Source organism: Tiliqua scincoides, chromosome 2 (assembly GCF_035046505.1).
Source record: "Tiliqua scincoides isolate rTilSci1 chromosome 2, rTilSci1.hap2, whole genome shotgun sequence".
Taxonomy (NCBI): Eukaryota; Metazoa; Chordata; class Lepidosauria; order Squamata; family Scincidae; genus Tiliqua; species Tiliqua scincoides.
In genome coordinates this window covers 3461868-3487302 of record NC_089822.1, presented here as the reverse complement: position 1 = coordinate 3487302, position 25435 = coordinate 3461868, and the positions used below count along the sequence as shown (strand labels likewise).

General features: G+C 46.7%; 1 protein-coding gene and 1 pseudogene across 31 annotated transcripts in view; one reads left to right on the top strand and one right to left on the bottom strand.

Moving 5' to 3' along the window:
* The window catches only part of CELF4 (CUGBP Elav-like family member 4), a 697876-nt gene that overhangs the window by 487067 nt on the left and 185374 nt on the right, over nt 1–25435 (top strand). For 8 of the 31 annotated variants that reach the window (XM_066616576.1, XM_066616561.1, XM_066616570.1 and 5 more), the window contains exon 5: nt 19448–19458. The exons of the other annotated variants lie outside the window; for them this stretch is intronic. In XM_066616576.1, coding sequence (XP_066472673.1) covers nt 19448–19458 — 11 coding nt within the window. The remainder of the gene's footprint in view (nt 1–19447; nt 19459–25435) is intronic. 31 annotated transcript variants of the gene reach the window in all.
* LOC136642909 (5S ribosomal RNA) lies at nt 6735–6851 on the bottom strand (annotated as a pseudogene).

Sequence of the window (25435 nt, the reverse complement as noted above, 5' to 3'; positions counted from 1 at the left end):
TAGACCTTTGGTAACCTCCTTGTTTCATCTTTCTAGTGGGTTAGGAGGGTCTCTCTTCCCTGTGGGCTGCCTGTGTTATCCCACTTAAAGCTGAGCTGCGTTATCCCTTAAGCTGATTTTTTTCCCCCTCAGCCCAGCTTAGGAAATGAAGGGAGGAAAGAAGAGAGACAAAAAGCACAGGCCTTTAAGCGAAGGAAAAAGAGAGAAGTTGAACTACTGAGAAAGAAGATGAAGCTCTCCTCTGCCTTATTTATATATATTTAAGAAATTCTTTGGCTTCCCTTGAGCAGATCTATCATGGTAATGTGTAATAATATATAAATATGTAGAATCACAATCAAAATAAGATACAGAGCAACAGCAAAACAGTGGCAGAGTGTATAAAACTGGTGTGAAAATCAGCTTCCACGCTATGCCTTGTCAAGGGGAAAGAGTCAAAGAGCTAAAGGGGCATCCCAGGTGGTGTCAATTGCTGGTCCAAAGGGCCTGGTCAGCACCCACTTTATTCAGAGGATGGAAGATGCCAGAGGTGGGCCTCTGACAAAGGTCTCTGCTTGCAGGCAGTCCTCCAAGGTCTCAGCAGGTACTACAATGCCCCTCATGTTCTCACATTATTCTTGAGAGTTGCAAGTCATGAAGGCTGTTAGGTTGGAGGTGACTCAAACTTTCTCAGGGCTGGCTCACACATGCATGTTGAACACTTGCTGATGGCAACCTGGTGCGAACGAGCTGTCAAGGACACATTGTCACCATTTGAGTTGACATTCAGGGTTACAGAAAATCAAAGACAACCCTTCCATGGAGATGGTTCACACATTCAGCTACAGCTCCCAGAACGGTTTGAGTTAACCAGTGACGTGCCAGTTTCTGTTCACCTTTCTGCCCCTCAGCAGCTTATCCGAGCTGAATCTATCTCACACAGTGACTGTAATGAAAAATGGGGCACGAGAACCTTGTGCACTGCTCTAGAGTCCTTGAAGGAATGGTGGGAGAACAGCATTGACTGTTGCAATTGAAATTAGCATAGGAAACCAGTTTGGTTTTGGTGAGAAGTGCTATTCAAGATTATGGAGGTCTTCAGAAAGGGCTTTTTCCTCTCTATCTGCTTTAAATCGCACAACCACGTGTGCACATAAGCGCATAAGGCCCTTTGGGGCTTCCTGCACAGCTCTCTGTCAGCAGTGCTGCTTTGTGTCCAGGACTTGGGAGGAAAATCTTGAATATTTCGAGGACACTGTTGAAAACACAACCAAGATGGAAGTGTTAATTAGGCCCCTGAGTGACTGGTATGGGAGTTAAAGAGCATTAAGGACTTAAGTGTGCTTAGTGCTTGAACTGAAGTGAAACAGCCAAATAAAAATAGCTGAAAAGATGTTTTTCAAAATGGAGCATGAAGATTGAAATATTAATGCTTTGCATCTCGCAAAGGAAAAAAATAAAAATGAAATAAGTTGGTACCCTAGACTTTGTTTTAAAGGCCGTCAAGCGCACAGCCCACGTCCTGCTGCAGTTGGTCCCACAGTTCATCATCACATTTCAGGATGGAAGGAACAGGATCAAAGGGGCCATGGGCATGAGAGATGGTTGAGGACACATGGACAGCAGCATAGCACTGCAAGAGACAGTGGTTCAGGGACCAGAGGCAGAAGACGTGGTCAGTGGTCAGACACTCAAAAAGGCAAGTAAAGGTGGTCTGAGTTGCTACGCATCACTGGCTCAGTAGCTGAAGACCAAATTTGTTGGGAACAACTGTTCTATAGAGGGCCCTATTTATTCCTAAGGTCTCAAAAGACTTAAGAGCTGCAGAATCACTTTGGAGGAAACGCTGAGGCTCAGTTGCAGAGCACTCACTTTGCAGGCAAAATTCCTCCCAAGTTCCCTCTCTGGCAGTTTTTCCTGATAGGGCAGGCACAAGATTCCTGCTCTGCCTGGACCTCTGGTGAACTACTATTGGTCAGGGTTAACGATACTGACCTAGAAGAAGCACAGGTCCGACTTGACTGAAAGCACTTCCTGGGCTCTCGTTGTCCCTTCTGCCACCTTCAGTCATGGTATGGGTGCTGCTCCCCTGCCTGTAAGTGGTCATGATGGCTTAAAGAATAAGGCCTTGGTGTGAAAGCCCCTGGCACCTTACGTCTACCTTCCTCCGACTACAACTCCTTGCATGTGCATGGGGGCCCTCTCAGTGGCTTGCAGTTTGGCCCAGAGCACTGCACCTGATGGGAGATATCAGAGAATACTTCTTGTGTGACCAGGTGCCTTCTGCTCATGCTTGGGGCTGTGGATCCAGGGTGGGCTTTGTCATCTTTGCTCAGCAGATCCTGCAGTGCAATGGGGTAGGAGGAGTTGGGTCTCATGGGCTGAGTTGGAATTCATGGAATATTGTCAGGCTGCAGCTTCTTCTCAAGAGGCAGAAGACAAGAGAACCAGGGGACAGCCACTAAAATTGAGTGTTGGGAGAGTTAGAACAGACAAAAGAAAATATTTCTTTACTCAGCGTGTGGTCGGTCTGTGGAACTCCTTGCCACAGGATGTGGTGATGGCATCTAGCCCGGATGCCTTTAGGGGATTGGACAAGTTTCTGGAGGAAAAATCCATTACGGGGTACAAGCCATGATGTGTATGCGCAACCTCCTGATTTTAGAAATGGGTTATGTCAGAAGGCCAGATGCAAGGGAGGGCACCAGGATGAGGTCTCTTGTTATCTGGTGTGCTCCCTCGGGCATTTGGTGGGCCGCTGTGAGATACAGGAAGCTGGACTAGATGGGCCTATGGCCTGATCCAGTGGGGCTGTTTTTATGTTCTTAACTACAATTCCCAGGAGGCCTTGCAGGTCTTCTTGTTATCTGGTGTGCTCCCTGGGGCATTTGGTGGGCCGCTGTGAGATACAGGAAGCTGGACTAGATGGGCCTATGGCCTGATCCAGTGGGGCTGTTCTTATGTTCTTATGTAGCTGTGAAGAACATGCAAGCCATCCACCGAGATGGACACACACCTTCTGGGTTGTGAGCCTTCCATAGCTTATTTCCCCTTCTTTGAAACTTTTCTCCAAAATCATGAGGACTAGGACCTTGCTTCCTTTAACCAGAGAACATGGATGTGTCTAAGGGGCTGACAGGTGCTTCGGTTTCCATCCCAGTAGCCAGATCCGATGATGATCACAACAATGTGATCACGTCACAAGAACTGCCACTCCGGGGGCTCAGGGGCCAGTACTTTCTCCCTCTGAACACGTGGAATCTGAGAATTATGTCAACGGACAGATAAGAGGCCTCACAGAGATGCGGGAGCACTCCTGGAGCAAAAGATCATTTGCAAAATCGACCATGTATTCTTCCTTAATGCAGTGGCGGGTGGTGGCAACAGGCAGGTGGCTCGTGGGAGGGGGGAGAAAGGGGCACGGGATGTCATTTCGCTTTATCACTGCCTGAGCTCTCGCCTTGTCATGCAGCACTTGCCATGAATCTCAACAGAGGCTGGCCTTAATAACTTCACACACAAGTACTGCATTGCTAGTGACTTTAAAGACGGATGACAGCAAGCTAGGAATTATAATGAGCTGCTGCAAATGCCTTCTTCACACAAATTACAGTTATTTTCCTTGGATCCTGGGTGGATTTGCTACATTTCAGAGTGACTCTGTGTGTGTGTGCGAGAGAGAGAGAACAAACACACAAAAATCTACTTTCGCAAGTTGGCTCCCCTTTCAATTTTTCCCCCTCCTCTTTCAGTCTGAATTAATTTTCCTAACGGGCACTTCAGGATGCCTTCTGCCTCGTTCCTTCTCTACCCTGAAGGAAGCAAAGTGGAGAGTTTTGCTTTGAGTTGCCTGCAAATTAGACCCACAGTTATATTTGGACTTGAACTTGGAGGACCCATCTTTGGTGGGAGTTCCAATGCTTCTCTAGGCTGAAAGGTTTCAGGGTGTGAAATGTTATATGTGAATGTACTACGCTCCCCTGTTGTATGTTGCTGTGCCCAGGCCATGAGCAGGAACCCCCAAAGCAGTGACTGTGAAGCTGGCAATGCCAGTTAGAGGACCGTGGAGAGCCCCAAGGGTCTGATGAGTGTCCCAGGCTCATAGGCCTTAACACCGCCACACTCAGAGTATCCCTCCTTCAGCCCGGCACGCTTCCTGGACAGTAAGAAGCCTTAGAGGGCAACCTTCTGACCTGGAACCTGACACTTGTCCCCTCTGAAGTTCTGCCTGGTTCTGAGGGCTCACTTGATCTCCTGTTTTTCCTCAAAGCCCTACACTCCACAACCTCTGTATGTAAGACGACATCAAGAAAACAACCCCAAATGATGGGAATGGAAGTTCAGAATTTTTGCAAGCAAATTTTGAACAGTTTGAAACTCAGCGACATTTTGCAATTAAGTGCAATAAAGGCCCCCGTTGCACTCTCTCATTCAGAATGCCGCTGCCTCCCTTTTCATTGCGCAGCGTGATGGAAATGGTGATGACATCGAAAAGGCCCCCGTTCTCTTGCCTTCCGTTCTGCCCCATCATGGAGCAGGATTGCAGATAAACACAATCGCCCTGCAAAGCTGTGTTTGCTCTGTCTCCCTTATTTACTTTCTCCCTTTTATTTCACTTTAGGGGACTTAGGTTAGAATTGACATTTCTTTCCTTTTCACCTCTCTCTCTCTCTGCTGGGTCTCTGGGCGCTCAGTTAAGCCAGACAGTGGAATGGACTCGCCACAAATAGACGGTTGATAAATTGGGCAGATAACGCTGCAGCGGGCTGGTTTACCCCAGTACAGGCGGTAATAAAAAGGATCTTCCGCCTCGGAAAGGTCACCATATTGACAAGGGGAATGATCACGGAGATGTCTTTTTGCCGGGCGCCTGTCACTGAGCAACACTTACTGGCTCTGAAGCAATTCTTGGGAAGCAGTTACTCTTTGGTTTCTTGTGCCAGCCAGGGACTGAAGGGAAAGAGGAGGAAAATCTCTCCGGTTCTAGCAAGAGAACCCCAGTTCTTGAACTGTGCAAAATTCACATCTATTTGCAGGGCTGGTGTGCAGGAGTAGCTCACAGTGACTTACAGGTTGGGGGGCAGAGGAGGTCTGTGTCCCCTACCTTTTGCAATCCCACCCTGATCTACTGTGTTCCCGAAGCTAAACTGGAGGGGAAACCGGGGTCTGGACTTGTAGAATGAATGGACGGTCCTTTTCCTTCCCCCCCCCCAGCTCTGCGGAACAACAAATGAGGAAGTCCCCTCTATGAGTTCTGTCTCTGCCATGAAACTGTTACAAGTTACTAAGGCCGCCATCTTAAGGAGGCATATGAGGAAGCAAGTCCCACTGAATTCATGTTTAGGATTGTGCTAGTAGTGGGACCAACTCTAGACAGTGTATCTTATCAGTTTAAAAACCCTGATTGCTGGGCTGCTTCTGGGCTCAGTTCAAGGTACTGGACATTACCAATAAAGCCCTAAGTGGCCGGGACCCAAGTGCCTGAAAGACCATCTCCAGCCACTGGAGCTTGCCGAAACAGAGCAGTCTTCACTGTAGACCCTCGGAGCCCCACCATCTTCTGAGGTGAGGCAGGCAGTGACTGGAGAGGCAGCTTGCTTGTGTGTGACGCCTCACACATGCAGAGTCCTCCTCAGCGCTGTTCACTAGTGTGCACCGTGGTGCGTTCCTGTCGCACTGTTCTTTTTTTCCCAGGTGTTGCAAAGTGGTGACTGGCTGGCTTTTATTCTTTTCTTTTTCTTTCCGTGTTTAGTTGGTTCAACACTACTGCTGCTTTTATGTTCCTACATTTTTATTTTCTCCCCTAAACTGTATTGTGTTGCTTTAGTCTCTCAATTGTGCACCACCCTAGGAGCTCATATTTTAGAGTGGCTCATAAATTTTCTAAATGAATAAATGTACTCACTCGTGAGCCTCCAGCAAGCCATTGCCTGTACGAAGGGCAAGAGGCCAACATGCCGCAACTTCATTAATGGCTTCAAAGGCTCTGAGGAGGCAACTTTGGCAACTAACTTTCAACTCACCTCAGTGCAGGTGGCAGCACATTTATTTATTAGATTTGTATTCCGTCTTTCTCCCCGAAGGGCACCCAAGGCGGCTAACAATCAAGTTAAAATGCAAGGCAACAGATAAACATTAAAAATACAAAACACTTAAAAACAATTAAAACAAGATAAAATACATAGCAGCAGATTGAAAGCACGCAGTAAAAGACATAATTTATAAATTTATAAAAACAGCCCTTATTGTGTCTCGAAGGCTTTCCTGAATAAAAAAATCTCCAGGCCCCGCCGGAACATTAATAATGAGGAAGCTGCTCTCAATTCAAAGGGAAGGGAATTCCATAGTGCAGGTGCCACCACCGAAAAGGCCCTGTTTCTGGCCGCCATTCCCTTCACCACTCTTGATGACGGCACAACCAACAGGGCCCCTTCTGATGACCTTAGAGAACGAACCGGATTATACGGAAGAAGGCAGTCTCTCAAATATGCTGGTCCCAAGCCGTTTAGGGCTTTAAAGGTCATAACCAGCACCTTGAATTCAGCCCGGAAACGAATGGGCAGCCAGTGCAGCTGCCAGAGTAGCAGTGTGACAGAGTCAAACCGCCGCCCCCCAGCAACTACCCGAGCTGCCGCATTCTGCACTAGTTGTAGTTTCTGAACTGTCTTCGGGGGCAGCCCCACATAGAGCGCGTTACAATAATCTAATCTTGGTTGGTTGGTTGGCAACCTTGAGTCTCGAAAGACTATGGTATAAGCCTGCAGCACCCGGTATTCCCAGGCAGTCTCCCATCCAAGTACTAACCAGGCCTGACCCTGCTTAGCTTCCAAGATCAGACAAGATCGGGCATGTGCAGAGTAACAGTTGCTGATGTCACTAAATAAAATGTTGTTACATTGATGGCTCTATGCTGATTGCCCCTTATGCCCAACTGAAAAAACCAAACTCACAACTAACTTTGCTCACAATCATCCCCTGTTCATCTTACTTCTCCCCCCACACCACTTTTCCTCCCACACAGAAGCTATAAATTAAACTGTAAGTTCCTTGGGGCGGAGGCTTGTTTAATTTTGATCCATCGATCGTGATATATATAAGGATTAGAATAACGAAGTAAGAGGCATGTCTACATCCCCATTGTCTAGTTTACAGCAATCAACTAATGCACACACATCTTTCCCCCTGGGAACCAAGACTGGGTCCCAAACATTATTTTCATAATTGGCCTAAAGACTCACATCCCCCCCCCCCCAGCGGTAATAGCTTTGCACCAGAAGTGACTTAAGATGGAGGGGACCAGCTCCCAAGAAGTGTTTAGCATCTTGGCACATTCATCTTAATAAGTTTTATTACAGCCTGCCAGTTTAAACCTAATGACTAATTTATCGTCTAAAATACCAGTAATATATTTTTTGATTTTGCTAATTAATTATCTCAAACAAAGGTGATATTTATAAAACTGTCCAGAAATGGTATGTGCAGTAAAATTGGCTTGCAGCAGGAGATGAAATTATTACTAATATGGGATAAAATTATTACTGTATTGACTTAGTTACTTTATTACTTGGTAATGGATTTCTTCATTATTTTTCCCCAGGATTGTTGCATTCATGATTGCATTAAAGTCTGTTAATCTATGCAAATATCATTAGGAACCGCTAATAACCGCATCGACATTCCTCCATTTCAAGGGAAAGGCTAAATACCCTCGGTGCACATTGTTATGTTCTGTTAGTGTGATGGGATTAAGTCGGGCTCGAAATTGGTGGGACGGTGGGTGGATATGAGATGTAGAAGAAGATGCAGTCCCCAGAGGACTGGGCTTAAACAAAGGAAAGAGAAAGAGAGGTTTGGTGTGCTGGGTTGCAGCTCCAAGAAGAATGAAGGCCCTTCCTTGAATCCATGTACCACAAGGCCATTTGGGTTAGAAAGTTTAGAAGACGAGAACGATTATTACAAGATTATGTGTGATGTAGAAGTGGATTTTTAACCCTATCTCATAATTCTAGACATTTCAGTGAAATTGATAGGCACTATATTTAGGATAGACCAAAAGAAAATAGTTCTTCAACCAACTCACAGAGTTTTCTGGAACAAGATTTGGTGATGGCCTTCAGTGCAGAAGGGACTGGACAAACCTGTGTACTCTAAACGGTGGCTAGTCATGAAGGCTGTGTGGAACCTCCATGTTCAGAGGCCATCTCCCTCTTAATGCTAGAGGATGGGGAGCAACTGTGGGAGAAAGCTATTGACTTCATGTCCTACCTTTGGGCTCCCCAGAGTCATCTGGCTAGTCACTGGGCAAAATAGATTGCTGGACTAAATGGACCTTTGGTCTGATCCAGCAGGGCTCTTCTCATGTTCTTATGTGTACGCACAAGTAAATAGTATGTGGTGTACTAGGGGGTGGTCAAGTGAGTGAAGGCGTTTGAATCAAGAGAGAAAAATGGGTTGAGAGACAGGTTGAGCTCACCCTGTGAAAGCAGCATCTGGGCTGGAGACCTGGAGGTCCTCAGGTGCTTCTGTAATGAACAAGCTGGTAGTCAGGTTGAGAAGTAGCTCGTGAAGGAAAAGGAAGATATGTAGGTTGCACATCCATAAGTGGCTGATTCCCCATAAGGGGAAGTTGATATAGGGGCAGGAACATTTTGGGAAGGGTGAGGGATACCTTAGAGGAAGGAGGCAATGCTGAAACTCAAACACAGTGGGCTCCAGCTCCCCTTGCACCACCTCTCCTTGCCCATCTAAGTTGCTCTCTTGGTTGCGTGAAGAGGCCCTGGTGTTGACACTGCTTTTTCCCCTCTCTTCCTCCATCTGGAGAAAGAGTTGGGTGCCACTATGCCAGTGTTCTTCACTTTCAGCAGGCAGGAAGAAGAGTGGAAGCTGCTTGATGAGTGACAGGCCAGGGGGATGGTTGGCAGATGTTGGGCACCCCTCATCAGTTTGTTGCTTCCCCCATCTTAACACTCAACATGAGTCTTTCAGTCAGTGTCATGGATGGGCCGTCCTGCTCTGCAGGGGCGAGGGGGGTGGTGGCCCAGCAGCTTAGGAAGAGATTATATGGCAAGTTTACTGAAGCAGCAGGAAAGCTGCCTAGCCAAGATGTGGAACAAATACGAGATGAACAGAACAAGGTGGTATTGCATCAACAGCAACTCCACATGGGCACTAATTGAGCACTTATATTGCCATCTATAGTGCCCGAATCTATCTGCACACTCGTGGATCCAGCAGGCTGGTCTGTGAGTGTTTACTGGGCCATGCTAACTCCTCTGCAGTGACTGAATGGGTTGGGTGAATCTAAAATGATTGCTTTATAAAGTCCAGTGGAGATACACCAGTGCATATCCCAACAGAAAATTCACAGACCACATGCCCATGGCACAGATATGTTTCAGTTACCAGCTTATCAAGCTAAGTAGATAGATGCAGCAATTTGAAATGGCTTGCACCCTTCTGCCATCACACCCTACACACTTGCATGCACCAATCACAACAGATAAAAGGTGTCAGTCACTGCTTGATGATTACACGGGTGTAGAAATATTTCCTTAAAACAAAACAAAACCCTTTGGATGTGTGAATATCCACCTTTTTTCTTGTTTGAAACCACCAGCTCAGTCTTGATGGCCTCTGGCTCGGTGTCATCCCTTCTCATTCCTAGAAAAGCCACAGGGGTAACCACAGCTAATCAGGGATCAAAACCCCGTTGGTCAATCAGAATGAAATCAGCTGAGCATGTGGATGAAATACTCTCATTGGGATGGGAGCCAAAAACCCGTGAAGAAAGCAAGGTGGTTTTCAGCATGGAAAATATATGAGCCATTTGTCTGAGCCCTCATTTCACATTCATTCCTCATTGATGGGAACTGAGTCCTGCTCTTCCTGAAAGATGCTCAGGGTGGTGGTTTAGCTTGATAGCAAATCTGGCGAGATACCCAAGGCTGAGTGGCTGTGGCTTACTCAAGCCACCTCGTATGTCTCAGAGCTGACCAGTGTGATGTGAAACTGGTTCTCCTCTCTCCAAACAAATTCAGCCATCTGAGCACTGCACGGCTGTGTTTGGTTTGGCCGGCAGTTGCAAAAACAAACCTGGGTGCTTACTTTCTGTCTACCCATTTAATTTCCCTCCTCTTAATAAGGCTTTGAGGCTCTGATCCTCAGACTTTTCCACCCCATGTAGCCTAGTTAATTTTAATGAGCTGGTGTACTACTTTGGCATTCAGTTTGCAAATCTTCCTGCTTTAGACTTGAAACCAATCTCTTATTCTACACAGTGCATCCTGAAATGTGTACAGCCTTCTTTCTTCTGCTGAGCCTTGTCTCTGCGGTCTGATGGATTTGCCCTGGTGTTTCTGAATATCACCTATGGGTAGATATTCAAAAGGACCCTAAAACTACCCCCCCCAACTCTCATCTTAGGTTCAATTCTAAAAGGACCTAAGGAACTCTGAATGCCCTTTCCTTCTCTGCTGATGTGCATGTGCCAAACCCAAGAAAGGAGACACATGCCTTGAAAATGTGGAAGGCTTTCTGATTTGGACTTAACACCTTGTACTGTGCTATCAAGATGCGAGCCAGGGTTCAGGGGGGGCGAGGAGCAATCCTGCAGCCTCCAGAGATGACAGGAATTTAGATATATACAGAAACCTGTAAACACTGACTGTATCACTGCATAGTCTAGACACACACACACACACACACACACACACACACACACACACACACACAAGTTAATAAAAATCCCTCCAGCTGGTGTGAAATTCAGAGCTGGGAAGGAAGGTGTCAGTGAAAAAGAAGTGAGCTTAGCCATTTCCACCTCTGAAAGTGGATTAACAAAATGTGATTGTTTGGTGTTCAGCTGCCAACTGCATTTGTCTGTTAAACTTGCAACTGTGTTTAGAGGTTGTCCTTTGACCATGGTGCATTCCTCATTTTAGATTGATCCTCAGTGCTTCTGTGGATATTCAAGGCCCAGTGTAACTACTACTGGACATGTGTCTAAGGGTGAACATAAACCCCAGGAAAGTTCCTCCTCAAAGTCTATGTTCCTCTGTCAGTGGAACAGATCCTGCTCTAAGTTCATCTAGTCAGATACTGGCTGATCCCATGTGGTTTCACCTCCTACATGTGCAATTGTTCTAGTTGTGAATGTTTTGCATATGAGTGCTCAACTCACAGTCGCAGTGGATCATGGGTTTTGAAGTCTCAGTTTATGTGTGCAAAGTTATGCCTACAAATTCATGATGCAAAGTGCACATGGGCAAGAAACCATTTGGGATGCTGCAAATAACAAATACCACCCATAGTGCATGTCAGCATATTCTGTTCCCATTATCATTTGCTCCTCTCAGTTTACAGTGGTTTATAACAGGGGTGTCCAAAGTTTTTGGTAGGAAGGCCACATTGTCTATCTGACACAGTGTCGGGGGCCGGGGGGGGGGGAAGAATAAATTTACATTTAAAATTTGAATAAATTTACATGTTTACATAAATGAATATATTAAAGATGAACTTATATGAATGAATGAAGGTCTTGCAATAGCTCAAGGCCTATAAAAGGCCTTGCACAAAGCAAGGCTGGCCTTTCCTTTGCTGCCACTACTGCATCACAGAAGTGAAACAACAAGCAGTGGAGAGAGCCCTCATCCCACAGCTCACACGAGAGGTCAAACAGTTGCCTTCACGCTGAGAGCAGTTGCGTTGGGCCAGTGTGGGCTCCAACAAATCTCCACAGGGCCAGAGGCTCATTGGAGACTGGGGGCTCCCTGAGGGCCGCATTGAGAGGCCTCGAGGGCCGCAAGTGGCCCCAGGGCCGGGGTTTGGGCACCCCTGGTTTATAATATTGCACAGTGTGTTCAGAGGGCAAATGGATAGGAAATATCACTGCTACCTCCTTCCCTGCTTCTGGAGTCACAACCAAATTGGGGAGTGTCACCTCTCCCTACCACAAAGACATGGCATCAGACATATACATACAACCCCTCCTCCCCTCTCCATCTATGTCTGAAGTCAGGCTCAGTTGGACTGCTGGATGGCCTGATTACTGCCATCTTGACAACAGTGACATACCTGTGCATCACTGTTGACATGCAGGTACACACCACTAGTGCAAAGGACCGTTGGGACAACCCGGTCCCATCACTGGCTAATAAACAACAAAACAAAACAGCTAATATTGTAATAGCTTTGTACAAATCGAAGGAAAGGCCACACCTGGAGTATTGCATCCAGTTCTGGTCACCACATCTCAGAAAGGACATAGTGGAAATGGAAAAGGTGCAAAAGAGAGCAACCAAAATGATTACTGGGCTTGGGCACCTTCCCTATGAGGAAAGCCTACAGTGTTTGGGCCTTTTCAGCTTGGAAAACAGGCACCTGAGGGGGGACATGATTGAGACATACAAAATTATGCAGGGGATGGACAGAGTGGATAGAGAGATGCTCTTGACACTCTGACATAACACCAGAACCAGGGGACATCCACTCAAATTGAGTGTTGGGAGGGTTAGGACAGACAAAAGAAAATATTTCTTGACTCAGCGTGTGGTTGGTCTGTGGAACTCCTTGCCACAGGATGTGATGATGGCATCTGGCCTGGATGCCTTTAAAAGGGGATTGGAGAAGTTTCTGGAGGAAAAATCCATTACGGGTTACAAGCCATGATGTGTATGTGTAACCTCCTGATTTTAGAAATGGGCTATGTCACATGCAAGGGAGGGCACCAGGATGCAGGTCTCTTGTGATCTGGTGTGCTCCCTGGGACATTTGGTGGGCCGCTGTGAGATACAGGAAGCTGGACTAGATGGGCCTATGGCCTGATCCAGTGGGGCTGTTCTTATGTTCTTATGAGATGATCTTTGGGGAAATATATTTTCTTGGCGGCAGGATAGATGGGCGTAAAACTTACAGAGCCCTTGAAGCGCTTTTGAAATTGCCATTTTGATGTGCCCAGGATATCTTTTTTGATATCCCTTGTCACAAGCTATTTGGCAAAACCAAAAAAATTTAGGAAGCCAAAATGGCCATTGTAAGTCTAACAGAGCAAATGCAGAGGCAGGTGAAAACAGTGGGTCAGGGGCATATTTTCTCAATACTCCCCCCCCCCAATAAAAAAAAGAAAATCAGCAAAAATGCAAGACCAAGAAATTTCTGTATCAGTTCAAAACCAAATGTGGATTGGCTTGAAAATAAACTGAGCTCTTTCCCAATTATTTAGGGAGATTGCGCTGGTTATTTCTGAGTCAGTGCAATTCAAGCTGTGGGGGGGCTCACCCATCTGTCATCTTCTGTACCTCCCTCAGCCACATGTATCATTTGTGTGTCAGCCACTTCCAAAACAGTGCTTCTAGTCACAGGAGTGAAGCGCATTAGCTTCAAAACTCTAAAAACATGGGAAAGACACTCTGGTTGCTCTGGCCCAGAGCTTACATGCAAGAGAATAGGAGTCACTAATTGCAGTGACCCGAAATAACCCTTCCTTTTCTTTCATAAGCAGTTGCATTTTGACAGAAATCCCTTTTACTGCAGGGGCTTCTGTTGTGCCAGGAGCAAATGGAAAGAGCAATTAAACATTAGACTTGATTGTAAGGAAAGGAGGAAAACCTCCCCCTCAGGTGAATCAAGGCAGGAGGGGCAGAGGAGCAGAGCAGCTCCTGGGGGTGGAAGAGGCCCCCACTGAGGGATCAACTGGACTCAAGGGCTTTATTTCCTGGAGACTGGGCTGTGTCTCATCTGGTGTCCCTCCCTGGTGGTGGGCCGCTGTGAGATACAGGAAGCTGGACTAGATGGGCCTATGGCCTGATCCAGTGGGGCTGTTCTTATGTTCTTATGGGCTGGCTCATCCATGAGGCCAACTGAAGCAGTAGTCTCAGGCCACAGATTGGGTGGGTGTGCTCATCTCTGTCTGCCTCCCCCCACTTCCTGGATTGGAAAAGGAAGAGGAGGACAGAGAGGAAGAGGAAATGTGGAATGGAGAGCAGAGGAGTCCTGAGCTGGAGCTTTGGGGAGTGGGAGGAGCAGAGGTAAGGGGGGAGCATTTGGAATGCCTCCCTGGTCCTCAGAAGGTCTCAGGCTGTCCCTGGACTAAACCATCTTGAAAAGCAAACGATCCACTTTGCCCAGACCCTTCACAGCACTTTTTTCTCCAACCATCTGGATGTTGCCAGAGCTGCCAAGTTGATGTGAATCCTGCGTTCGCTGAACAAACAAGGCGAGATTCACACTTCCGTTGTGTGCCAGTCCGTAGAGGTTTACCTGCAGACCCTGCAAATCCAGTTGTCAAAGAAAGAGGCTGTCTTGAGTGGCCTGGAGGAAAAGGAGGAAAACATATTGTGAGTGGAGGAAGCCTTGCATAGGGATTCACTTGGTTTTCTCTGCTCTCCTACTCTGTGGAGCATTTACTCTACTCCAGCTAGTCTCATCTCCAGATGTTTCAGAAGGGCAGAGTTGCTTTAGCAACACTCATTTATGAGTCATTAATACACTTTCAGCTCAACTTGGGGACTCAAGGCCCCATACAGAAGAAAGCGCTCAGGCTAACCGCCGGCTTGCACTGTCACAAACATGCTGTAAGGCATGCTTGAGGCAGTTAGCACCAGCCCAGGAGCAGGTTTGGTGCAAGCCCGCACTGGGCAGGCGCCAAGCAGAGGCTGGCTGGCCACTGCTCGGCGCTCCAGCGCCAGGCAGCAGAGAGGTAAGTCGGGGCGTGGGAGGAGGTGTTCCAGGGCAGGGGAGGGCGGGGAGAGAGTGTGGCGGGGGAGGGAGGGGGGCGGGACTGACAGAGCTCAGCTCTACCAGATCCAAAGTCCCACATTGGACTTCTTGGCCTGACATGGGACTGCTTTGCACCACTAAATAGCCCGCACAGACTTGGCCCAACTGGATTTTTCCTGACTAATGCTCAATAGAACTATAAGTGACAGGAGCTCAGGGGTGTGTGTGTGGCAGGTTGAAAACCCTTTGGCGATTTTGGCTTCCAAGTTTGCTCACTAGTTTTTTTTGTCTTGTGTACTTTCAGGCATGTGAGCTGCCTGTATACCAACCTGAACCTGTAATACAATCAAGGTCTAATGTATTAACAAACAAGGATTTGTTCTACACTAAAGATTTTCTTCATCACATTAATATTCTATTAGCCAAATGCATTCTTATGCTAATATTGCCTATTAAAAATGCAAAATGTAATTAGACTCTCAGCGCAGCTCTTGCATGGAGATCCCATTCCTGACCTATTGTGCGTTTCTTTGTCCAGGAGGATTTGTCTCCAAGTGTGTATGCTCAGAAAGGTTATTTATTTTTCCTGCCTCTGCAACTAGTCGGTCAGCCTGAAGAGATGAAGTGCTGAGAGCAAGCTTGATTGATATTCATTTCTCAGGGGACGTTGCCATCATCAAGTGATGAACATGCATGTCTGAATCAGCCCAAAGACGCACTGGTGGGACCTCATGTGGACCCTTCCGGATTAAGTTCTGGGTCCCACAATTCAAGAAGGATGTTGATGAGCTGAAAAGGTTACAAGGGAGTCATCAGAATATGGTAATTTATAAGGCAAACCACACAGGGAAAAAAAATGAAGGAATTAAGCATTTGTAGCCTACACAAAAAAAAGAGAGAAATGGACAAGAATAATTTATTTCACATTACAAATAGGTCGTTTAAAACAGGTTGGTGCTACTTGTGATGGCAGCTTGCTATCAATCTCCTAGGTTTGCAGTCTGCCTGAGCCTGCAAAAAAATGGGAGGGGGTGTTACTGAATTCCTAGTGGGTCCACCGTACTTGGTTGACTTGGTGGAAACTATTGTGTGTTTCTTTATGTATAAGAGTAGTTAGTTCAAACTGAAACCATCTATCTTTGGAAGTAATGGGATCTCCTTCCGTGAAGATTTTCAATGAGGTTTTTGAGTCATCTGGTGGGGGTATAGTAGGTAAGTGGCCTGTCTTCAGAAAGGGGTCAGACTAGATGATGGGCTGGTGTCCCTCACAGCTTTATGATTATAGGAATTTCAGTTGCTCTCAGGCTGTCTCATGACCACATGCACTCATCTGGACCACATGCACTCATGAATAATGGAGTTGGAAGGATGAGGGGGTCTCCTGCAGTTCTTCTTGCCATCGCTAAACGCTCATTTGATTGCTTTTAGATGGGCCAATTAAAAATGAAAGAGAAAAGTGAAGAACATGTCTTTAAAAAGTCATGTTTTCCAAGTTTAGACAGTAAGAGCATGAAATCAAGGAAGAATGTGAGAGTCCAGATACCATTCAGGCCAAGTCCAAATGGGTGAATCTGGTTTGAGAACAGTTTTTGCTCACATCTGTCTGGACATTTTTGTCACCACTTTTCAACAGAGTCTGAAAAAGGTGGCTGGAGAGAAATTTTTCTCCCTCTCCTGTAATACTGAAACTTGAAGTCATTCTGTGAATGTGATGGCGGTCAATTCCGGGCAGACAAAACCCACACAACTCAACATTAGTGTACAGAATTCACTATTACAAAGTGTGGCGATGGCCACTGGAGCTCAGATAACTTTAAAAGGGAATTAGATGAATTCCTGAAGAAGAAGGAGAGGTCTATCGCTGGTTATTAGATGTGATAGCTCTATGGGTCCTTCAAGGTCAGAAGCAGTATGTCACATGGTACCAGTGGCTAGGATGCCACAGCAGAGTGGACCAGTGGCCATCAGGTTCTTCTTCTGGGCTGCCTAGACGCTTCTGGTAGGCCACTGTGGTAAACAAGATGCTAGACTAGATGGACCTTTGGAACAGAGTTCTTATGATGGAAGACTGTTTGCCAGCAGGCAGGAGTTGGTGGAAAGGAAAAGGCTCCTTACTGGTGAGGCATGTGGGACAACTCTCCATCTCAGGGCACAATCCTAACCCACTTTCCAGCATCAGCATAAGGGCAATGCAGCTCCTAGATAAGAAACAAACACATTCCCGGACTTTGAGGAGGGCTCAGTGAGTGCCCCCCCCAACTGCAGGATGCAGCACACGTCCCGTTGGCACAGCTATGGCAGTGGGTTGGGATTTGGGCCTCAGTCCCAGGATTTTCCTGGTGCTACAGTCCTTCCGCCCTCCCTTTTCCGCTGGTATTGATGGTGCAACCCTGACAGTAGCAAACGCCCAAGGCCCCAACTTGTTCTTTCAGACAACAAAACTTCAGTCTTTCACTGGCATGTTGTGCATACATATGCAGATAAATAGTCACACACACACAAACACACACACACGTTAGAGGAGTAAACTTCTAATGAAATCTTTTGCACCTCCCTACCACTGCGTTACATCCCGCCAGCCATGCCTTGACAGGCTGCATCAGTCAATAACGATGCAATATTAAAGGGTAATGACACAGCCACACAGATAATGAGAGAAAGCAATTTCTCTCACTATTTAGCCATTTACCAATCGATTGGTTTTGAAGGCACCGGGTCGAAAACATGGAGGGTTGGCAAAGTCTCAGCAGTGGCTGACAGCACTCCTCTCTGGAACGCTGTACACTTTGCTCAACTGCCCGAGGATGATTAAAATACACCAGGCAAAAGACTTGGTTAAAACGAGCGCCACGTCTTCGAGCCTGAAGCAGAAGAAGGGTGGATGGGAAGGTCTGGGGGTGAAGCTGAGTGGCAGGGCAATTCCAGAGGCTGGGCCGGCCGGGCAGATCCCTGGAGCTGACTGAAGCAGTCGGAGCACAGTAGGCACAGATTCAGGTGGTCATTTTTCTATGCCACCCTTCTCTTGCTCTGGAGGGCTTGGGGCTCACTGAGGTTCTGTTGCCCAGGAGCCCACAAAACCATGTGGATCAACACTGCTCTTTCCTCCTAAGGGGGTATGCTTTGGGTGACCCTGCCATCAGGTTTATATCCTGCAGGAACGTCTCCAAGGCACTGGGGGGCCTCTAATGTGCTTGCAGCATTCTACTTTAGAGAAAAAGTTGGTCAATGGATAAAATGGATGAGAGATTACATAAGAATAGCCCCAGGCCAGAGGCCCATCTAGTCCAGCTTCCTGTATCTCACAGCGGCCCACCAAATGCCCCAGGGAGCACACTAGATAACAAGAGACCTGCAAGGCTTCCTGGGAATTGTAGTTAAGAACATAAGAACAGCCCCACTGGATCAGGCCACAGGCCCATCTAGTCCAGCTTCCTGTATCTCACAGCGGCCCACCAAATGCCCCAGGGAGCACACCAGATAACAAGAGACCTGCAAGGCTTCCTGGGAATTGTAGTTAAGAACATAAGAACAGCCCCACTGGATTAGGCCATAGGCCCATCTAGTCCAGCTTCCTGTATCTCACAGTGGCCCACCAAATGCCCCAGGGAGCACACCAGATAACAAGAGACCTCATCCTGGTGCTCTCCCTTGCATCTGACATAGCCCATTTCTAAAACCAGGAGGTTGCACATACACGTCAAGGCTTGTAACCCATAATGGATTTTTCCTCCAGAAACTTGTCCAATCCCCTTTTAAAGGCGTCCAGGCCAGATGCCATCACCACATCCTGTAGCAAGGAGTTCCACAGACTGACCACACGCTGAGTCAAGAAATATTTTCTTTTGTCTGTCCTAACCCTCCCAACACTCAATTTGAGTGGATGTCCCCTGGTTCTGGTGTTATGTCAGAGTGTCAAGAGCATCTCTCTATCCACTTTATCCTCACAGTGCTAGAACTGGGGGTTGCCCCACAAAGTGGAGGGACTGTCAGTTCTAGAGAGAGAAAGTGCTTTTTTCATAGAATGCAAAAGAACTGATGGAATCCGCTGCTATAAAAGGTGAGGGCACTGAGAAGTGCTTGGGGTGATTCACAGCTGTGAGAATCTGAAAGGTGCACTCCCCCCCCCTTCAAAAAGCCTGACCCCATTTCCTCCATTTAAAAGGTTCACCCTGGTTGCTTTGGCCAGGGACACTTAGCTCAGCTCTTTGCATTCCCCACTTGTTTGAATCTCACGAGTTCACCAGATGCATAGCTCAGTGTTCATGTGAACACTGATGTTTTATTTACCCCTCTAGTGCAAGACAGCAATATCCCCAGAAGGGCCCACCAAGGGAAAGGCTGCTGATAGATAACCCCAAAAACCAGTGAGAGAAGAGATAAGCTGGAACTGTGAATGACAGGATTTGCTGGCAGCCAAGCTGCTTTTGTAGCTGCTGGTACCATCCTAACTTATGCCACTTGGAGAGACTGTCATGTGAAATGCACACGGCTGGCCCAGACCATCTAGTCCAACTTCCTGCTTTCCATAGCAGCCAGTCTGATGCTTCTGGGAAGGCCATAAGCCGGGATTTGAGGCACCCGCCCTACCTTCCTGAGGCTGCCATGAGGACTAGTCGCCAGTGGTGGGCCTGTCCTCTGTGAATTTGGCTGGTCTAATTTTGCCTGCGTGCTGCTTTTTTAAAATAATTGCACTCTTAAAAGGAAGGAGCAGCCATTGCTGGCACCATGAAAGTGCACCTCGGCACAGCTGGAGGCCCCCATCTTGTTCAAAGGCAAAACAGTACAAAAAGAATTATGCATTTGGGGCTCAGATGGGCATCAACCTGCTTTTGCATTTCAGCATTCAAATAAGCTGATGCTCCCCTCTCTCCATCTGGACAACAAAACTCTCAGAATGCTGTTGCTGCTCTGAGCTGTTGGAAATATTATCTGCAAGCTTGTAGCCCGGGAAGGCTGAGGCTCTGCTGGCGTACAACTGGCGCAATGGCTGCTTTGCCGGCAGGTACAAGGACCAGCCCATCTTTCCCTGAGAGTGAAATTGGTGGGAAGGAAAGGGTCAAAAATTTCTTGAGCTAAAAATCACAGCCCGTGGCAAAGAAGGCGCAGGAAATGGCACAGCAGCCGCTCTGTACGGTCCAGGAGAATGACAGGCGGGGCGCACAGTGGAGTTCAGTGGGGTGGGGGGGCGGGAAGAGGGTTTGCAGGAGGCTGGAGATGAGAGAGGGACGAGTGGGCCAGGAGGTTGCTGACTGGCAACAGAGGAGCGAAATGCAAGACCCTGGGGAGCGGGGGATCTGTTTGCTTCTATTTTCTTTGCTCCAAGCTGATTATATGGGTAATCCAACGACTGCAGAGAATAAATCCGGCACAAGTGGCAGAGATTATTACAGCTGGAGGGTGTAATATATATATATAGGGAATTTTCACTGCACCAAGAAGTGCCAAAGTCTGTCTGTAGGAAGTGACTGAAGATAAGTCTCTAGTGGTACACGTCAGGGCTGGAGTAGAGGCGGGGTGCCAAATGAGAGGTGACAAGAGGAGATCCATGTGCAGGATCAGGCCTGCGGTTGGATCTCCCTAAAGTAGCAAGTGAGCCAGGAATTTAAAATGCACCCTGGTGAATGGAAGGGTGAATGGAGGGAATGAACCCTCTACCTTGCGCTCCCCCTTAGCCCTTTTTTCCCCAGTTGGGGCTCTGTGATCAGACCTATTGCATTTTGGCAGTATTGCAGGGAGGGCAATATTGGGAACAAGATCATCAGCTACAACAGTGGCACTCTAGGCAGGTAGAATTTCCTCCCACTTCCTCCTTAGGCAACACAATGTCATACATCTTTCTGCAGATGCTTCTGGGGAAAAATGACTGCCACCAATTTTGGCCACCTTGTTTACCCAGAACCCCACTACATGATGTCACCATGTTGCTTGTCAGGGAGGGGGACTATGCGAGGGGAAAAAGAGCATCGCTGCCATCACTGTGAATCAGGTGATGTCAAAATACAGTAACCTACTCACCACAATCTCCCCCCCCCAAAAAAACTATATATATGAGCCTAAAATGCCTTCCTGAGAACTTACACAGCTGCCTTCTACTGAGTCAGTCTCTATGATCTCACATGGTATTTTTTTGCAAAGAACAGCAACAGTTCTCAAGTGTTTCAAATGAGTCATTCCCAATTTCTATGGGGGGGGGGGGTAAGATGAACAGAAGCAGAGGCCTCTTGCATCCAAAGCCTGTACGCTGAACCAGAGTCCCGTCTCCGATGTTTTAACTCAGCCCTTATCAAAGTGAGTCACAGGAGCCATTCCAGCTTCCACGATCCACTCCAGACTTTTGGCACTGTGGAATAAAATTATTCTGCCCTTTGTCTAAACCAGGGAAGTGGAACTCGGCAGTTGTAACCATCTTTAGCTGGAAACTGCACCTCCAACCACAAAAAAAGTGGTCCAAATGTCATCCCTTTCGAAATGAAGAAAATGCTGTAGTAGTGTAGCTAGAGGGGGTTCAAAGCATTGAGTTTTGCAGGGAGCCTCACCACAGCATTCAAAGGGCCTCTCCCACTCCCATTCAGAGCCACTTCCCAGAATGGCTCTGAAGGGGTGGGGGACCAGTGCAGAACTGGGGGGGAAATTTTCTTATTCTTTTAATTGATTTGTTTAGTATTCAATGACTTTTTTTAATCCATCAGATAGATTGTCTGTTTTGGATAGTATTTGACTGTAAAGACCTTCACTAGCCCCTTATTTTCCTAGAATTGTTCTTCTTTTTTAATCTTTTCTTCTTCAGGAACAAAAAAAGGAAAAGAAAAAAAAAACACCTTAGATTCTCTCCTTGAGAGCTAAGGACAAACTGGCAATATTTTATGTTATAGCGTGGTATAAAAAAAATACATTACGCTATAAATTATAATATGAGTGGTGAAATGCTAGGAAATATGCCAAACGCAGGTGGAAATCCCATTAAACAACAGGTTTCGATTGCAAAGCATTCCCCATAGAAATCTTAGGAGTCTTGCAGGAAGCCGTTTGGTAGGGTGCGTGGAGACATAATGTAACAGATCAAATGCATAATCAGTCAACTAGAGATATGAAATTTTTACAAATGCATAAAAGAGAAAGGTGACTTCCATTTAGAGCAAGATCAATTTCCAATGGAGCCATCAGGGATATGGAAATGTGGGGTGCGGGCTTGAATGGAAAGATGTCTTCAGGACAGCAAAGTGGAGAAAGGATAAGTGGCTCACTATGTTCCATTGGGTCTAAAAAGGTTTGCACCTGTGTCGTCCTGAGAGTTCTGAAGTTGCCTCGTCCATCCATCAGTATTTTCTGTGCTGACTGGCAGAAGCTTTCCAGGGTTTGGTACCACTCATCATTGTCTATATTGACAATTTAAAGTTGGAGTTCTTCCCAGCCCTACCTGGAGATGCCAGGGATTGAACCCAGAGCCTTCTGCATGCCAAGTGACACTTTCACTGCCCACACTGCCATTTATTCTGATTGGCTGCGATGACTGGTGCCATTTTGCTGATGAGTATTCATGATGTTACCATGTCAGAGGTGCTGTGGCATCACCTGCAAAAATCACATGCATCAGAATATTCTGAATTCACAATCAGTGTGGGCAATGAGGGTGCACATATGTTCAACCCTAGTGTTCAACCCCAAATTGTCAAGTTTTTGTGCATGTTCCAAATGAATGTCAAGTCCTTGCAAACCATCGAGTAGATTTCTTACAAAGCCTCGAATGTGCACGCAGAGGGTCAAGCCTTTGCAAGTACTGACTTTTCATGAAGGGTCAAATGAAAATGAATGTTTGCAAAGGGCCAAGGCAAAGAACAGACAGCTGCAAACACAGGGGTTCATGCTCTTTCTAACTTAGGTCTTCTTTAGTTTGAAAAATAATTACTTCTCTGGCACCCATGGAGGGCTTGACCAGTGGCAGGTTTCAGTGAGTACTAGGTGTGGAGACTGCATGTCACAATACTCTTTTTCAGCATCTATGAAGAACAGTTGGGTAGGCATCTCTCAGATGTGTTAGGTGCAAGGAAATCGGACAACAACTTGACCCTGAGGTCTCAACCAACTCTCAGATTACAGGACTGTAGTTACAAGCATACGAGACCCAAGCTGACAACCCAATCAATGGCAAGAAAGGCAACTCTGAGCATCAGATTGAACTGACCTGCAGGAAAAAGCTTTGCGCCCAACCAAATCCCCGATAAGATGTGAAATGCAATGGAAAAATCATTCAGGAGGAATCGCCGAGGCCGCAATTTTGCTCGGGTTTTATGAGGTCAGTTAAATAAAAGTGCCTGAAGTTTCCTCTCCCCCCCCCCCAGAAGGCTGCTTAATCAATAAATATATTTGGAGGAAACATATTGAAAACCAAAGAAAGACCAATCAAATTTTTGGGTTTTTTAATATATCTGGGAAGAGAATCAAATCTGAGAGCTTTGGTGTGAATTTACTCTCTTAAGGTGAATTGGATTAGTAATATTCAGCAAATTTGGAAGCAGCAGTTTCCTCTAGCCAGGGCTGCATTACATGACGGACTATACAAAGTACCACCAAAGCTAAACCAGACTCCTTAAGGAGTTCACCAGCACCAGCTTCTGGAATCTGTCCTCCATACAACATAATAGATGAGATTCTGTTTAGCTATCTTGGCTAATTGGTCTGGTGATGGCTGTCAGCTACATCCAAATTTTCAAATGTGCATAACTCCGCATTGCTCCACCATGGCCACTCGTGTAAGATTAAAAGTCCAATCCTACTGAGGATTGGGCTGACATGGGATTGGACAAGTTTCTGGAGGAAAAATCCATTATGGGTTACAAGCCATGATGTGTATGTGCAACCTCCTGATTTTAGAAATGGGCTATGTCAGAATGCCAGATGCAAGGGAGGGCACCAGGATGAGGTCTCTTGTTATCTGGGGTGCTCCCTGGGGCATTTGGTGGGCCGCTGTGAGATACAGGAAGCTGGACTAGATGGGCCTATGGCCTGATCCAGCAGGGCTGTTCTTATGTTCTTATGTGAGGTTTGTTACAACAGCAGAAATGAGGGCTGCTGTCAAAAAAATGGTTGCCAATGGAGTGTGCGGCGCTCCTTTGGGGCCAATTTGCGTGCACTGTTGCAAGTTGCAGCAGTGCCACAACTCTGCCACCAGAGCCTGCCAAACCCACTAGACTTGGTAAGGCAGCGGTGGGGAGTGAGGGTGAAACTGGGCGGGGAGGGACAGGGAGCAGGGAGGAAGTGGGAGGGGGTAGATCTAGTGGCAGTGGTAAGCAATGGAACCTATTCCCTCTGTCCAGAAGCTCCCCAGCCCTTTCATTTCCTTGGACTTGCACCAGATAAGAGCGGACACAGGTTCAAGGAGACCCATTGGTGAGCTGTAAGCTTATGGAGGGGTAAGGGGAAATAATTCTCCTTTTCCCTCCCAAGCTTCCTGATTCCTCCCCCCCCCCCCTTTGCTGGTTACACAGTGGACCTTTTTGGCACAGCTGCATCAGTGGGGAGGAGGGGGAAGTATAGAATTGGGCCCTTGACCAGATTCCTACAAATGGGCCTCCAGAATCTCTTCCAGAAATTGGTTCATCATGTAACAGCTGCTACTGTATTGCCATAACATTGTATTACCGTAATGCCGAAACTTTGGCATTCTTCTTTCTGAGCTTTGATTTGTAGGTAAAGCCATAAGGTGTAGCAAATAAATTTCCTCCAAAAATCACCCTGCGTGCCCTTCCAGAGCAGCAAATTCCAAGATCAAATTTCACCTGTAAGTTGAATGTCTGTATACTTAAGTCCAGCGTTTTTCAACATCAGAGATCAACGTTGGTTGAATAAGCTCATGTACTCCTTAAGAAATTAATGGAGTTGGGAAGATGATTCCATTTCCTTAAAGAAATGGGAAGTTCTAGATATTTTCCCAAATATCTCTTCTGCTTGTTGGAGTATTCGATGTGGGAAGGAAGTGTTCTTGTGGCCATTGCTCAGGTGCTCATGCAAAACAGGGTTGTAAACACATCTTCACATATTTGATAAATCCATCTTCTTCTTGTCATTCTCACAGAGAAGCTGAAGTGATGGGAGATGATGCCATCAAATTATGACCTGCAGAGTTTGTGAGTTTTCAGGGGGGGGGGAAGCTCCCCCGGCCTCTTCATCCACTTGGCCACATTCACCTCAAAGTGGTGGCAGCAGCAGGAGAAGGCTTTCTGGCTTTCTTTCATGCTTTCTTGCTTTCTTTCTCCAGCGCTGCTGGATGATGGGGTAGGCTACCACTGCCCTGATCCACTTCCTGCTCATTTATAGCAAGTGGAGACCAGAGAACTGACTGAAACAGCTCAGTGAGTAGCAGGCTGTGGCGCAGAACAGGCAGATGTGGGGTACAGAACACCACTCATCAGTTCAACTCTTCCCCCCCCCCCATGCAACTACCACCTGATGCAAGTCTTTCTGTTGACATTACGGGCCAAATCTGAGCTAATACCTCCTGCTGGTTCAGGAATCTGTGATTTTCTTTTTCTTTTTTTACACATGTGAGAAAAAAATCTAAGGGAGGAATTGAAGATCTATGATATTGGGAAAGAAGAATATCCTGCCCACAGGATCTTTTTTCTCCCAGCAAAGTGTCATGGAATACTAACTTCTATGTAGCATTTTAAAATGCATGTTTCCACCCATAGCAATGAATCTGAAACACTCCTGTAAAGTTTTGAATGGTTTTTGTTTGTTGCCA